Source organism: Lycium ferocissimum, chromosome 7, assembly GCF_029784015.1.
Source record: "Lycium ferocissimum isolate CSIRO_LF1 chromosome 7, AGI_CSIRO_Lferr_CH_V1, whole genome shotgun sequence".
NCBI classification, from domain to species: domain Eukaryota; kingdom Viridiplantae; phylum Streptophyta; class Magnoliopsida; order Solanales; family Solanaceae; genus Lycium; species Lycium ferocissimum.
Genome location: NC_081348.1, coordinates 27,502,413 through 27,517,883, shown reverse-complemented (window position 1 = coordinate 27,517,883; position 15,471 = coordinate 27,502,413). Strand labels below are relative to the sequence as shown.

At 36.0% G+C, this 15,471-nt stretch overlaps 2 protein-coding genes across 2 annotated transcripts; one reads left to right on the top strand and one right to left on the bottom strand.

The window, feature by feature from the left end:
• The first annotated feature begins 4,737 nt into the window (after window positions 1-4,737).
• On the top strand, window positions 4,738-8,628 carry LOC132064118 (uncharacterized). The gene is made up of 2 exons (XM_059457005.1): window positions 4,738-5,000; window positions 8,354-8,628. The coding sequence occupies exons 1-2, from the start codon at window positions 4,791-4,793 to the stop codon at window positions 8,417-8,419; spliced, it is 276 nt and encodes a 91-aa protein (XP_059312988.1). The 5' UTR covers window positions 4,738-4,790; the 3' UTR covers window positions 8,420-8,628.
• Window positions 8,629-9,107: 479 nt separating this feature from the next.
• On the bottom strand, window positions 9,108-14,424 carry LOC132064116 (probable mitochondrial import inner membrane translocase subunit TIM21). Its single transcript, XM_059457004.1, has 8 exons — window positions 14,045-14,424; window positions 12,976-13,035; window positions 12,866-12,884; window positions 12,003-12,163; window positions 10,241-10,419; window positions 10,103-10,151; window positions 9,718-9,837; window positions 9,108-9,581 (listed from the first exon to the last, which is right to left on the bottom strand). The coding sequence occupies exons 1-8, from the start codon at window positions 14,231-14,233 to the stop codon at window positions 9,423-9,425; spliced, it is 936 nt and encodes a 311-aa protein (XP_059312987.1). The 5' UTR covers window positions 14,234-14,424; the 3' UTR covers window positions 9,108-9,422.
• Between the last annotated feature and the right edge of the window lie 1,047 nt (window positions 14,425-15,471).

The following is a 15,471-nucleotide window of genomic DNA, read 5'->3' as shown; positions in this document are numbered from 1 at the left end:
ATTCCGAGTTTCCTCTCTACTTTGCACTTTTGGATGCTGCTGAAACTTCATGCCTCAAAACCTCCGATGGCCAAGTTTTTGGTTAACTTAGCAAAGGAGTAGGTAAATAAAAGTTTATTGTTTGTCGTAGTTGATAATTTTGTTAATTTTCGGATCTATAGATAGACCACCATCGTATTGGCGCTGGAACACCTGAAACCAAAACCAAACGCAACGCCTAACATGTCGGGGCCTTGCTAAAAGAAATGAAGCACATTGCCTAACATGTTTCATCTATAGCCTTTCGAGAATTGAAAGTGCTCCTGCAGTCTTGTATCTCATGGGACACATTGATTGTAATGGCAGTTGAGTTCAACTGTTTTGCACTAACAGTGTGATTTTTAGTACTGTAGGTTAAGGTGACTTAAAATAGGTAATAGTTTATTATATAAGGGGAATTTTCACAAATGACTATACTTTGGTTTTTTTTTAGGCATAGCTACACTTTTGCTAATTACATTTCGTAGCTACAGTAACTTGTATTCAATTCGGATGTATTCAATTCAGCTGTATTCATTCATAGCTACTTTTACACTGCATTCAACTTATTGTATTTAAATTCGGTTGTATTCAAACAACATGAATGCAAAAAAATAGAGGGATATTCAACTGTATTTAAATTCAGTGTACTCATTTATATACAAAAAGATCTCCTTCCAAATACAAGCGAAAAATACATAAAGAAACACTGTATTTTTTACTCATAAATCCTTTTAAGCAATGAAGAATAATCATGTATTTGAATGTATTTACACTCAAAAATCTTTTTATTTGATTGTATTTACGCTCAAATAAATGAAGAATACATTCAAATCCTTTTAAAAATACACTGTATTTACTCAAAAAAATAATAATTAAAATACACTATATTCATACAGATCTACAACAACTCCATCAGAGATCATACAAATGCCAAATGCGACCTTGTTGAATAATGTATACATTAAGAAAACTCAAAAGATACATTGTATTTCATACTTGGTATATAAATACACTGAAAAATGACGAATACACACAGATCTTAATACAATCAAATGTGGTCGGAGAACCCGACTTTCGAGATTTGAGAAAAAAGCAACATAGTTTTACACTCAGATCTGGGCAACGGCGGTGTCGCTTTCTTCCTCTGGCGAATCGAGAATCAAGAATACCACAGCTTGTTCACGGCTACGACCGCCGCCTTAGCTGCGGCGGTGCAACAGAGAGAGAGGGGTGAGAGATGGCGGAGAAGAGAGAGGGAACGGAGAGAGAAAATGGAGGAAAAACGGAGGAAATTAAGAGAGAATGAGAAAGAAAATGGTTTGAAATACTAAATATAACATAGTTTTACTGTATTACTTACCTTGTGTGATTGAAATACAACATTTAGCTATGAGATGTAGTTAAAATAAAGTATAGTTACTAAATATAAATATCTTCTAAGTGTCCTCTACACCGCGTAAATTTCCCATTAAACGTAATTTGATAGCCTAAAAGATAAAGTACTAATCTGCTACAGCCAAAGAAAATGATTAACAGGGTAAAAGCTACTTACATTATCGAATGATACTAATGGCTAAATGTTTATAAATTCAGACATTGGTTTCATACTCATTTGTCCTTGACACCTTTTCGATTCATGTGTCTGTATGACTGTATTCGCATCCTCTTAAAGCATTCTCACCTTCACGCTTCATATTCATATGGGTGAATTTGTCAAATGATCTGTAATTGGCATTCACCAATACTGAAAAGCTTGTAGCTGAGGTGATATGACACGAAGTCTGAAGTTGATTCTCTGGTGGTTATACTTTAAATTCTTATTAACATAGGCTATTCTTTAAATAGGATTCCTAAATACAATTATTTGTGCAAAAGTGAATATTTATGAAAATCATCCTATTGCAGGTTCTAAGGGTAAATTTAATGGGATGGCCATTTTTCACATGCTATTTAAATTATATCCAGTTTTTGAAAATATTTAATTTGTAGTCCGTATTATCGAGTTGAGACAAACTCCTCTTCCGCTTGGCTAGATTGAAGGAGCAAAAAATTTGTCAACTAAAGCATCGATGTTTTCCATGATTGACGCCAACTGAACTGTTGATTCTTTTTAACTCCTTCAGACCCTGCTATAAGAAACATTTTGCTTGTCTAAATTTATTCGCTTATGTTCTATCACCAACATGTAATATTTATATTGTTATCTTGTAGTAATATATAAAAAAACATGGATCTTTCATCTAAATTTTGGTTCTGAAGACATAAATGTGAAGTTTGCCTTTCAATTACTTATGTTTGAAGTTTGCTTTCACAAGTAATTACCAAACTTTAGACAAAATTTGTAATTAAGGACCCGGATATTCTTGCAACTTTAGTTGCGTATGTCTCAAGTTGATTTTTATGTAGCTAAACTTACAAAACTTTGAAATTTTAGGCTATGGATTAAATAATCTCACTCAATTGTGCAATCGCCTTCCAATGTATACAATGAAAGGACGAAAGAGAAAGATTTTGCTGGAAATTGAAGAAGCTAACCTGAAAATCACAAGAACAATTTGAGAAGAACAGACCCAAAGAGATGCTTCAGAATTGAAACGGATTAACAGAGACGATTGATAATCAGTAGAAGGCCACGTATATGTGGTGGCCGCAGGCGGCCAAAACACGTGGAGTCGGGCAACTAATATCAAATGACTGAAATACCCTCAATTTAAATTTTAAAGACGGAAAACTGACATGTGGATCCTCAAGTCCTTACTCGTGCTTCAATTATTATAGTAGAAATACTTCATTTATATTTCAATGTGATAAAAAATACGTAAGTTATTGTTATTTCTTCATAATATCATTGTCTCAATTTTATTGAAATAACTAGATAATTTACCCGTGTTTCACGAGATCATAAATAACCTGCATTTTTTAATAGGCCTAATGCAACTTAATATTTCTTAAACATTTCACTCATATTTCATTGTTAAACCAAAAAAAAAAAAAAATGCAATCGCCTTTCAATTGTGCTCACAGTTGTTTTCCTGTTTCTTCAAACCCTAAGAAAACAAGTAAATCTAGTTAATGTAAATTAAAAATCAGAAGTAATATATCTGTTGTGTATTCCAGAGCGATTTCAGGTACCTTACTATAAAAAAATATTTTTGCTGCTCAATAATTGCATTATTAGTCCCTCCGTTCCAAAATAAGTGTCACCTTAGGAATTCAAGACAAAAATTGGCAAGTGTTCCAACTATGTCCTTAGCATTAAAGAAGTAGCGCTCTTTAATATTGTTCAATTCTCAAAAAACATCTAATAAATATGGCTAGTTTAAAGTTCGAACCCACACACAGTCAAAATTTTAAAAAAAATTCGCAAGGCAGAGTTTAAATTTCGCTATGCCCCACCGGCATACACTTGTGAAAGAATTACCAAAGTTATGCCGGACCCGGCATACTTATGCCTTATGGGCAGACTTAGCGTAAGTATGCCAGTCGGATAACTTTGATAATTCATTCACAAGTTTATCGGGTACGGCATAAAAGTTTGCCCATTAAAAGTATGCCCCCCCGCATAAACTTGTGAAGGAATTACCAAAGTTATCGGACCCGACATACTTATGCCTTATGGGCGGACTTGGCAAAAGTATCGGGTTAAATATAAAAGTTTGCCCGTTAAAAGTATGCCCCCCGCGTAAACTTGTGAAGGAATTACCAAAGTTATGCGGACCGGCATCTTATCTTTATGCCAAGTCCGCCCATAAGGCATGAGTATCCGGTCCGCATAAATTTTGTAATTCCTTAACAAGAGTATGCCGTCCGCATACACGGCAAACCTCGCCTTGCGCAATTTTTTTTTTTTTTTTTAATTTATGCTTGAGCGGGGGTTCGAACTCAGAACCTCATGATTTCTGTGTAAAAGCTCAAAGTTGCAATGCGAAGGGAAAAAATTAAAGACCAGCAATATGAGGGACATAATTTAAAGACCACAAATATCAGGGGAAAAATTTAAAGACCACCCTAAAAGAAGGGCAATCCGTGCAAAAAAATGACTTTTGTCCTTCAAAATTGAATTTATGACTATCAGATAAGTTCTTTAAGAGCACGGGGCATAACTTGTGGGATATTATGATGATAAAATATAAATTTATGTCCCGCGAAAATGTTGTTTGTGAAGACCAGAACAAAATAGGGTGAAAAGTACAGCGCAATTCGTAGTAATGCCCTTATTTTGGGGTGGTCTTTAATTTTTTCCCATCAAAATGAAAGTATTTAACTTTTACCTTTCGTCTAAAGCCTCAGGGTTCCGTATTCGAGCCCCTGCTCAAGCGAAAATTAAAAAAAAATTCACTAGGCAGACAACCTCTCACTTAAGGCAGAGTTTGCAGCCAAATTATGTCTGATGGGACGGAGTTTGCCTGCAAACTATGCCTTAAGGTAGAGTTTCACAGGCAAAACTCTGCCTTGCGAATTCAAGATCTACCTGGTGAAACTTTTTTAAATTTTTAACTAAACGGGGATTCGAATCCAAAACCTAAAAGTTTTAGGGGAAGGACAAAAATTAAATACCAGCAATTTGAGGGATAAAAATTAAAGACCAGTGCACTTGAAGAAAGGACACTCCGCACATATAAATGAAAAGTGCAAATGACTCTTGCAATAAGCCCAAACTTGTTTTCTACAGGGGACCAACAAAAGAGCCCAAACTCAAAGCCCATAGAAGAGCAAGGCCGAAATGGACTAACTAAGGACGCCGGTGATCGGACAAGGAGGAAGCGGAAATGAACGAAAACGAAGTGAACAACGCCGGTGGGCGGTGGTGGGCGTTGGCGAGTGGTGGTCAGTTAGTATGGGGAATATACGCATTAAGGAGAGGTTATGCCGGCGAATGTGGTATGATGCCTCTTAAAGCCTTCGCCGTCGCCTCTCTTTTCGTCGGCGCAACTGCCTCCGCCTCTATGGCTTCTCTTCGCGCCTACGGCATCTACTCTGTAAAATTCTCTCTCTCTTACCCTCTTTAATACCATTTGTCATTTCTTAGCATTCAGTTCAGTTGATTAAACTAAACAGACTGTGTATTACTCTCTGTCTCTCTCAGTTTCAATTTGTTTGTCTGCACGGAGTTTAGGAAAATAAAAAAGACTATTGAATCTTGTGGTTGTTAACCAGAGATATGTACACTGTAGCAAATGTCCTTTAACTTTATGGTCTTTAACCTGCCACGTGGAAAGTAGTGGGAATTAAAGAGTTGCTAGAAAAAAATGAAAATGATATTCTTTTTTAAACGTACTAAAATGGAAGGTAAGAAAAACAACTTGAAATGGAGGGAGTATATTTTTGATAAAGGAAAAACTATTAATGGGAAAAGTTAGTTTGACAGAGAAGCATTACATTGGAAATTTGGAATGTAGAATCTGAATAGTTTTAATGAATTTTAATTCTTGAAAGTTGTAAAGGAATGGAATAGTGTAAAATATTTTGGGACGTTTTATAAAGGAAAGAGCATCACATAAATTGAGATGGAGGGAGTATGCATAAGCGTTGAAATAAAGGTTGATATGAGTGTAATTCAAATTCTCATGTGTGTCCAAAGAGATGCATATTTAAGCTTCTGAATTTGAAATAACCGCTTCATTCATATGGGACCTTAAATTGATCATATGATATTAGACTTGCTTGATTTAAGTAGGGATCTCGATGCTGAGTGTTATCGAAGTTCTTTTTTGGTTGGCAGAAAAAGGAAGATTGGGGAAGAAAATTGTGGTTTATGATGGTGTTATTGTGCATTATCTTGTATGTTAGTTAACTTCTAAGCCACGACCAGCTATCTGGGTTCCTTTTTTGCTTAATATTACATGATTTTCCATGTTACATATGTCTAGGTGAAGAATCCAGACTTCTGAGGCTTAGTATTCAAGTTGAAAACTTTAACAATTGGAGTATCCAATAGTAAGAATTCAAGCTTGTTTGGGCAATTCGGATCTGACTCTCAATTTATTTGGAACAATTAGTGAGTTTTTTTGGCCATAAGGTCCGACAGTTCATCAATGAGGCATTAAGAACTTCTTCAATTATAGGTCGGAATGAAGTTTATTTGCGTTGCGGGGAATACATTCTGATAGAAGCCTCTTGTGCTTGGTGACATTGTGAGACTCGGTTTCATGCTGGAAATCTTTCTGCTTATACAAGTATTTGGAGAAAAAAATGATACAGAATATCCCGTTTCACGTAGAATATATCATGCATGGTGTCGGGAGAGAGTTGGATAAATGAGGAAAGTATTTTAAGGAGAGTTGAAACGTTAGTTGCCTTTGTGATGTCTCAAGTTGTTGATTGTGGAACTATTTGCTGCTTATCTTATGCTTGCTCTAATGGAATATAGATTCAGCCCATCCGGTGCGAACTAAGAAGTTTTACTGCTGTTTGGAAACATGCCCCAAATTCATGTCAGCATTAGTAAGTGCCCATTTAGGTTAAGTCATCCAGTAGCTGGTATGCTATGAAATGGCAATCAGTCTAAATTACAAACACAGTAGTTCTAGGTTTCTCCATCACCTGGCAGTTTTGAAATCCTAATACTCGATGAGACTGCAGGTCCTCTATGGCCAGTAACTGCAATTTCTCACTTCAATGGATACAAATTCCTGGAAGTATTTAAGATAAACTGGGGCATTTTAAAGTACTATTGTATATTGGAAGTAGTGAAAGCTTAAGGGAACAGCTCACACCTTCAAGTCCAAGGCATATTTCCTAGGTAATATGAATAACTAGTTTTTAGGTATCCTTTTGATTAGGAATAGTGGGAGGGCTATTGCCTGCCTGTGAATCTAAGCAATAATTGGAAGGATGGTTGAGTAATATTATTGGATAGTATGATTTGCTTGGGATTGAGGTGTTGTTGTTGATGTTGGTGGTGGTGGTCTTAAAAAGTAGAAACAAATTGATGCTTTTACATGTGTTACAAATTGGACGTGTTCATCGTTCCTGGAAAGTACTCAGCTATTTACAAGTTACATGTTAGATTATTTGGTTTGAGTGAGTTTGACCTTGTGTATCTTGTACTTTCATCTCACTTCATTTTTGTGGGGTCATATGATATGGGAGCTGTGTGGAAAGAGACAGTGTTTTGCTCATACTTTTTAAGTGTGCTGTTTCGTGCACACCGAAGTTGTGTGGAATTAGGATCACATATTTCGTTTTGTTCTTATTTTTCTATTTCTTTAAGGTCATCTTATCATCGGAAAGGATCCTTTCTTCTCTTCTGTTTCCATTAGATCGGAAAAATCATTAAATCAAACTCCGTTGTCTTATATTAGTATATGATGTTTTAGAACTAAATCAAACTCCGTGTTCTTTTATTAGTATATGATGTGTTAGAACCTTGTAGTGTGTTTGTCTACATGAAGCTCATTGGCGGACCTTATTACTTGATCTTAAAGGTAGGAACTGAGGGAGAGAAAAATGCTTATATACGGAGGGAGTCCTACAGGAAAAAGATATAGATAAAGATTAGGTCTAGTTCAGGTGTAAAAGCACCTTTTAATTTCATATAGTACAAGGCTGGTCAATGTAATTTTTCAAGCTGCGGCAAGGTATTCATGTAATAACCCAAATATTAATATCATTTTGTAGTTTCAGTACTAAGGGTATGATGTCAGAGAGACGGAGGGAGGAGGGAGGAGGGAGAGAGAAGTGCTTATAAATGGGCAGTGTCATACACAAAGAAGATCAGAAGGGATAGGTCTAGTTTAGGTGTAAAATTAGTGGTTTATACCTAGGAGTAACAACCTGGAGATCCTAGGTTAGTTTTTCTAGTTACATAGTTTTTCTAGTTACAACTCTTGGTATGATTCTCATTTGTTTCTGCCTTGGTGGGTAGGATAGCTGGTAATCAATGCTTCTAGGCTACCTAGTGTATTCATAAGTGCGCGCAAGTGGACGCCGGACACCACCATCAAGTTGTAACTTCTTTGTAAGCCAAATGCTAGCTAAGAAGATGGATTTGAGGACTATTGAAGTGAGAAGCTCGGGTTAGACATTCTAATGTGTCTAGACCAAGATCTATACGGTGCTGAATGAGTAAAAAAATTGAGGCACACGTGCCAATATAAGGTGAGAACACCGTAGCACGTGTTTCATACGACATGTGCTTAAGCGACCATTGGGCTAATGGAAGAATGAATCCCTGCTTCTTCGTTGTGTGAGACCCAAAAGTTAAATTCTAACTTTTTATTGTGATACCCTTCGACCTTTTACTGTCTCTAGAAGTTTCAATCAGTGTCAATTAATCTCCTCTTTTTCAGTTTTTAAAATTATGTGCACCAATCTGTTGCAAAATACGCAGGTCGAAGACATGAAGGTTGTTGGGGAAAGTATAAGAACCGGACTTGGGTCGACACGAGATGACTAAATACTTCGTGAATCAGTACCCTAAAGATTATTGACCAAGGAAGATCTCCATCTTTATGTAGTTTCTTGCTAAAATCATTCCAAGGGGAGCACATATCCGAAAGGGTATCCCACCCCGTGCATGTACCAAAGTAATAAGTGCGTGACATATTTTTTTCTTTTTATGTACAAGGTTAATTACCTAATCATGGTTAACTAATATTTATTCTTACCTAAATTTATTAGTTAAATGTGACAAATTATGCATTAGGTTCAGATAAGTTCTTCCAACTATATGTACTGCCATGTTGTATCATTTTGGTTTCTCTTACATATATAAGAAAGCAGCAGCTGGCTAACTCATAGATTCCTACCTCTTCTTTCCCTTTTTATAGCAGATTTTATGTGGAGAATTGAGCAAGCAAAGTGGGTATAAACCAATTAAGCCACCTTTCAACTATTCATTGTTTTTCGAACCACAAAATGCGCTGAGTGCCTCAGCAATAGCCATCTTTAGACACAAGCACAACCCCATATCTCTAATTAAACCTGGTCAGTTTAATCTTTAAAAAATTCAAAATCTGTCCTCTTTTTCTTATTGTTTTACCAAATGTAGTAAAACAAGACTGTTAAAAAGTGCGCCTGTCATGTGATCTTCTCAAGAAAATGTTTTGCTTGAGAAAATTGCAGAAAATAAAGTACACGGGGGATAGAAACTTCCAGTTGACTATTAAAAGGGAGACGTAAATATGACAAAAAGAATCACTTCAATCCAAAACTTCTACGAATTTGAACTGCAAGAAAGTCTTCCATGTGAAAGAATGTAACAGCTTTTCTTGCAACTTTTTTATGACACAAAAAAAGTGAACTTTCTAACTGTTATCAGATTCCATGGCTGAACCCAAAGAACTTGAGTCAGAACTGTCATCTTGAGAGCTCTCACGCGAATTGAAACTTTTTTGAGCAATTGACTGCATCTATGCGATTATGGCAAAACAGAACAGATAATTTATTTATGTGGATATTCAGGCAGGTACATATGACTCGAGCATCAGTTGAGTTGGGGAAGGTGATTTGATCTCAACGATCAAATATGTGAACTTCCACTGCTTATCCACCTTGTCGTGGAACATTTCTGTATAAACCTTGCCAGCTCCATGTGGACCGCGAATATAAAAATTGACCTACATTCAGTTTTAATCATATAAATGGCAAGCTAAACCTATATTTGGAGAAACAAGAAGTAAATATTCAACATCTGCGAGCTTGAGCTGGGAAAAGAGTATCAAAAAGACAGGAATAATAAGAAAGAATAGTCACCTCAACATGCTCAACTCCGTCTTCGTCAGTCCATATCCTATTGGGGACGCGTTGGCGTGCAGCACGATTTCTACTTTCTGATCCATAGCCTGTTATAGGGGATCCAATTCTTGCCTTAACCTGGAGTACGGAATAGCAAACACATGCAACTGATCAGTTCAAGTACAACCAGAATCAAAATACATAAGAAACTGATTGGTCACTTAGTGCTATGAAATATGAACTCGATCTACTCGTATGAACCAGCTAGCCAGAATGGACTGCCCTAGTTGGTACTTAGGAAATAAGATCTTTAAGTGCAGCCCCGCAGTATCCCGTCTACAACTCAATCTCAAAATTATAGCCAGTAAATTCACGGTAAGGACTATGGGGGCAATGAACATACTTGACCATCATTTTGAACCCTCTCGAGGCCTTTGTTGAATATTTTGTACCTACAACATAGGAATACTTTAAACTAGATTGAAAACAAGAACTCAAGTTCTCTGTCAACCTACTTATCGAGCGTAAATGCAACCCTTACTCTTTTGGCTGAAAAATTAGTTCCTTAAAAACTCCATATGCAGCAGCACCAGCAACTGCAAGTCCTGCAAGAATGATAAGACTATAGGAAGCTCCCTCAGTAAACGTCACAGGCTTCTCTGGGATATTGTAGGTAGGAGCATCAAAAGGATCCTCAACAGTAGATACATCCTTTCGAGCCTGTACAAGTAAAACAAGAAACAAATGCATTCATCGTCATTGATTTGAAAAATGCATTCATTGTCATATCGGGAGCTATACATTTAAGTGTGAGAATGGTAATCTCCAAGTTCTACACAATTCTGGGATAATTTTCCTCGATAACATATCTCGTGCTTCCCCTCTCTGAACTACCTTATATCAAGTTATGGAAAAACACCTTTCCAATGTTGTATTGGGACAGCACGTCAATACATTAGGGGTTGTTTGGTTGGTGCAAGTTATAGCGGGATTATGGGATTAAATAATGATGGGACTATTTAGCGAATATACTATTATTAGCAGGTGTTTGGTTCACTGGACTAAAAATGGGATGTACGGGGTATAATATTTAAAAAAAGGGGGTATAATATAAAACATGTGTTTGGTTTTACACAAGATAAACTGCGACTTACATTTTCAATTTTAACCTTAACTTTTTAAAGGACTTTTGGAGAAGGGCATCTTTGTCGTTTTGGTGTTTTATGCCGGAACTGTTATTCCACATTGAGTGTGGTAGAAGAATAATACCACAATTTTGAAATAAATAATCCGGGATTGCTAATTCTGGAATCAAAAGCTCAACCAAATGCAGGGTAAAATAATCTCTTATTTTATCCCGAGATTGTTATCCCTTATCCCACAAAGAAGTTATACCGAGATTATAGTGCAGGGATTATAATATGGGGACTAAATAATGACGGAACTATTTAGTAATATACTTTTATTGGCAGATATTAAGTTCATTGGACTAAAGAATGGGATATACAGGTATAATATGAAACTGTGTTTGAATGAGCTTCTAGGCTCTAGCAACCAGGTACAGGATAAGGGAAGGTAAACGGGTACAACATGCAGCTCCATTGGCTCTAAAATGGTGCTTATGGTAAAGAAAGACAACAACATTTCAGGACCAATATACATCAGTTGACTTGGTCTGGAAGGAAAGATTCTTTCTTGCTTTTTTGTGTACCGAGAGTAATGGTTTTTTAGGGAGTGTAGAACCGGGAGAACTGCAACAAAGTAAGAGGCTGAAGTAGAACAGCATTACCTCTTGTTCGTCCATTTTTGTCTTTTAAAGACATCTTGTTGTAGATAGCTTCGCTTTGTGGAACGGGAATGAGTTTGAGTTCACCACTAACTTATAAACATTTCACGAAGGGTAGGCTTCTTTAGATCATATGTCAATCTACTTAACTACAGTAATATTGGTTTCTCAAGTTAGAGAGAATTGACAAGCTTAAAATAATAAAATTCCTTGATAAGTGCAATCACATGTTTCTTAAGTTGAGATGCATTTAATGACAAATATTGCTATTGGTTAAACGAAAGGCTACTAACTCAAGCTTGCCTTTTTAATAAGTAATTTGGACCTAAATTTGGTCGTTCAAATCCCTATTGTATTATCAATGTAAAAGCGAAACTTAACCCATGGTTCGCTAGGGAATTAGTTAAGTGTGGTCCTTAGCACGTTTTACTCTCGTTTGCCCTTCAGTTAGGTTCTTCTTTTTCAATCTAAAAGAAAAAGGAAAGACATATATGCATGATTTAGAGACAGAAATAACCTGTGATTGTTTTTGTGTCGACCCAGAAGCCTTTGACGCAAATGATCTAGCAAAGCAAGATGATTGAGGATTTATGCCTACGGTGTTGACAAGCTGAAACGGTGATCTAAAGGTCATTAAGCATTGCGTACTCCTTCGATTTCTGTAGAGAACAGGAATTCCTGCAAGATCTACGTCTGAGTACTTTCCTTAACATAGAATATGCTCTAACAAGAATATTACAATTGATGTCGCATGGACACGAGATTGTGAAGCAGATTGGACACAGCAATTACCAGCAATAATATGTTGACACACAAGATCTTACAATTAGAAGCAAATGCATGAATGTAAATGTAGTATTTTTAAAGATCTCAACAGGAAATGATTCCACTGATAGCATAAAGACGTAATTCAAAGTATTGATCATTTCTAACATGAGTGCCACAACTTCCAGGCAATAGCCATGATAACAGAATGATTGTGGAACATAGATGCCGAACATTCTATTAGACACTTTCTCTGTTTACCCCGACATAAATAGATAGCAAGTCCACAACATTTAGAGGCAAGCAAGGCTTAAGGAAAACAAAAACCTTTCTCTATAGCTACATCCTACATGTTCGGAATCATCATCTTGAAGTTCTCAAGAAATGGAACTCGCAAAAGCATATATTTTCTAATTATTGCAAATTGCTAGAAAGGACCTTTGAAGTGAACACACGTGAAGAACTAAAACCACTGAATGGATAATGTTAAGCAGCTTCAGGTTCCACTCAATGAACTAATCCTAAATAAAGATTCTTAGATCTAAAACTTGCAGAGAACCAAATTGTTCTTATACAGTTTGCAAATCTTCAATCATGCATGTAGCATCTACTAACCAGCAGCTTCATCGATAACCTGCAAAACAACACAATTTGGAGGGAAAAGCTATCAATAGGTAGCCAACAAAGCTTTAGCATCATCAAAGTAGCATGGCATTTCAACTCACGTTCGTGGCTGGATAAGTAGCAGCTACCGATCTCCTTGCACAACCTGATGTTACCAGTTCCTGCAAGTACTCATAATCAGAGAATGAACAGAAGAACAGCATACCCAACTGCATTTTGAAGCATGAGAATTGGAAAAAGATTCAATCAGTAGTTTCAGATCATGAACTTGAAGCATGTCAAAGGTATTGATATTGTCAAAGATCCGTGCCCATAGATTTCGAAATCTGCTACTAATCCTAATATTCAAGTGCGAGCAGGGGCGGGCCCCATACTACCCCAAGTTCCAGACCTGTGTGCCAATGGGGGTCGGCCAGCTAATCCATAGGGAATTTATTAGTTGTTAAAAAAAAAATAGGGACTATAATACTAGTTGGTATTTCTACAGATTTTCTCGCTGAATTCTTGGATTACTCAAAGATTGATGCTTGATCAGAATTTCCGACTTCGATATAATTTGAGGAGCGCTAAATACTTCAATACCCATAAACAGCTCAACCACTTTGCACAAGCAAGGCCGATAATGACAACAGCTAAATGTAAGAAAAGCAAATGCGTAGAGAGAGTTTCAAACATTTACATTCATTGCGCGAGTCAAACTGAAAATATTGTGAAGTAGCTTTCAGTACCTCCTGGTACTCATTAACAAAGTTTCTACCTTTCTCATTAAAAAAAGAAAAAAGAAAAAAGAAACAATCACAGTAGCAGGTAACCTTCTTGATTTTAGTTTTGCATACACTCCAGGTTATCTTCTACAATACTAAGATTACCTCCACCAGTATAACATAAAGTGTGACATTATCACTCAGCTTCTGAGAAAAAGTCACCAGCTTTTTCTTGACAAACTATTCTAGTCACAATAAATGCAACAGTTGAGACAAAGAAACACTTAACACTAAATCACAATCATCAAGCACTACATAGGTTCAATAGAGAAAGTTCAAATACAATATCTAGTAAGTACTACACTGTATTCAAAGCCCCAATAGGAGCAAAACAAATAGGAAAACAATAATTACAACAATGGGAATTTTTTTTTTTAAAAAAAAAAGAAAGCAGAACTACACATACCCTTTTGGCAGAAAGGTTGAAAGCAGCAGTTTCAGCAGCCATAGACGAGAAACGACTAATACCCACATCAGATATGGTTCTTGAAGGCATATATTCCAAGAAAGAATCAAACTTGTTGCATGATGATTTTACAACATTGGACAACAACCTAGTCTTCAATGAAAACCCACTTCTCCTTACATGCTGCATCTTGGAAATTGGATTTTACCACTAGATTGAGGTACTAAACGCACATATAGGATAAAAGGTGGATGAAAATGCAGGGAAAATTTGAAGGCAACGAAGGTTGAAGCAAAAGAATTCCAGTATGGACATTAGTAGTGACCCTAAAACCCCATAAGAAAATCCGAACTGGGGTTTTGGTCTGTTGGGTTTGGGTTGCAGCACTGTAGGGGTGCGAATGGTTGGGGTCGGGGGGGGGGCGGAATTCGGGCGATTATTTTATAAAATTTATACCGTATCAATTTTTTAATTATTTTATTTTGTAGAATGAAAATTAGATATTTCGAAACCGTCCCAACATGTCGGTTTCTCTTTAGTATCGGTACGGTTCGATTAAGTTTTAATTTTTTTTTAAAAGGAACATCATGTTATAGTCACTAGTAAAAGTTAAGCCACAATATCATATATACTTCTATAGGATTTTGACAAAACTCTCTAGATATTTTTACTGATTAAAACGTGATGAATTAAGAAAATATGAAAGAAGACAAGAATAGAAATTGATACCATTATTTTACGGTAGTGTAAAATAATGTTAAGCAAAAATAAATATATTTTAGATCGCACGAGGGGAACAATGAAGATGAGACTCAAGAACTGAGACTATTAATATTGAGTATCCACTGAGAGAATTTAAAATTATACGAGAGAAAAAATATCTAATACTTTGTAGCTTTTTATCCAAGATCGTTGGAATACCTTTGCGACTTTATGATTCTTACTCGAGATGCTAGAACTAAATTAAGTTCAATAAGAGTAATATAATATGTTTCAGAGTTGGAACTTTAGGCGTTAATTGTGTTGCCGGCTTGTAGCCATTTTCATCATCCCAAACCCAAGGCAAAAATTTTAATATTTTATTGTATGTAAATTTAATATATAAAATATATTTTACACATATACACTTATTCGGTTCGGTTCAATTTTTTTTGATTTATTTTTATAAAATTAAAAACCAACTTAATTATTCGGTACGGTTATAAATTTAAATAAAAACCCTCGATTTTATTAAAAGAAACCTAAAAATCGGTTCGGTACGGTACAATTCGGTCGGTTAAGTTGGTTTTTTGAAAATCATTGACCCCCTAGTTGCAGGTCACGTGCCACAACTTCCACTTAATTTAGTACCTTTCAGTTAATTACACTGTGTATTTTGATCCATTTATATAGATAATATCTTAAATCTTATATGTAATGTGACGCTC

Bases quoted from the DNA above. Each gene is read 5' to 3' on its own strand.
- LOC132064116 (XM_059457004.1), bottom strand. From the start codon at position 14,233: ATGCAGCATGTAAGGAGAAGTGGGTTTTCATTGAAGACTAGGTTGTTG. The intron at 9,838-10,102 runs GTATGTTCATTG...TCCGTACTCCAG, and splicing joins GGGTTCAAAATGATGGTCAA to GTTAAGGCAAGAATTGGATC. The intron at 9,582-9,717 runs GTGACTATTCTT...AACTGAATGTAG, and splicing joins ACGGAGTTGAGCATGTTGAG to GTCAATTTTTATATTCGCGG.
- LOC132064118 (XM_059457005.1), top strand. From the start codon at position 4,791: ATGAACGAAAACGAAGTGAACAACGCCGGTGGGCGGTGGTGGGCGTTG. The intron at 5,001-8,353 runs GTAAAATTCTCT...CAAAATACGCAG, and splicing joins GCGCCTACGGCATCTACTCT to GTCGAAGACATGAAGGTTGT.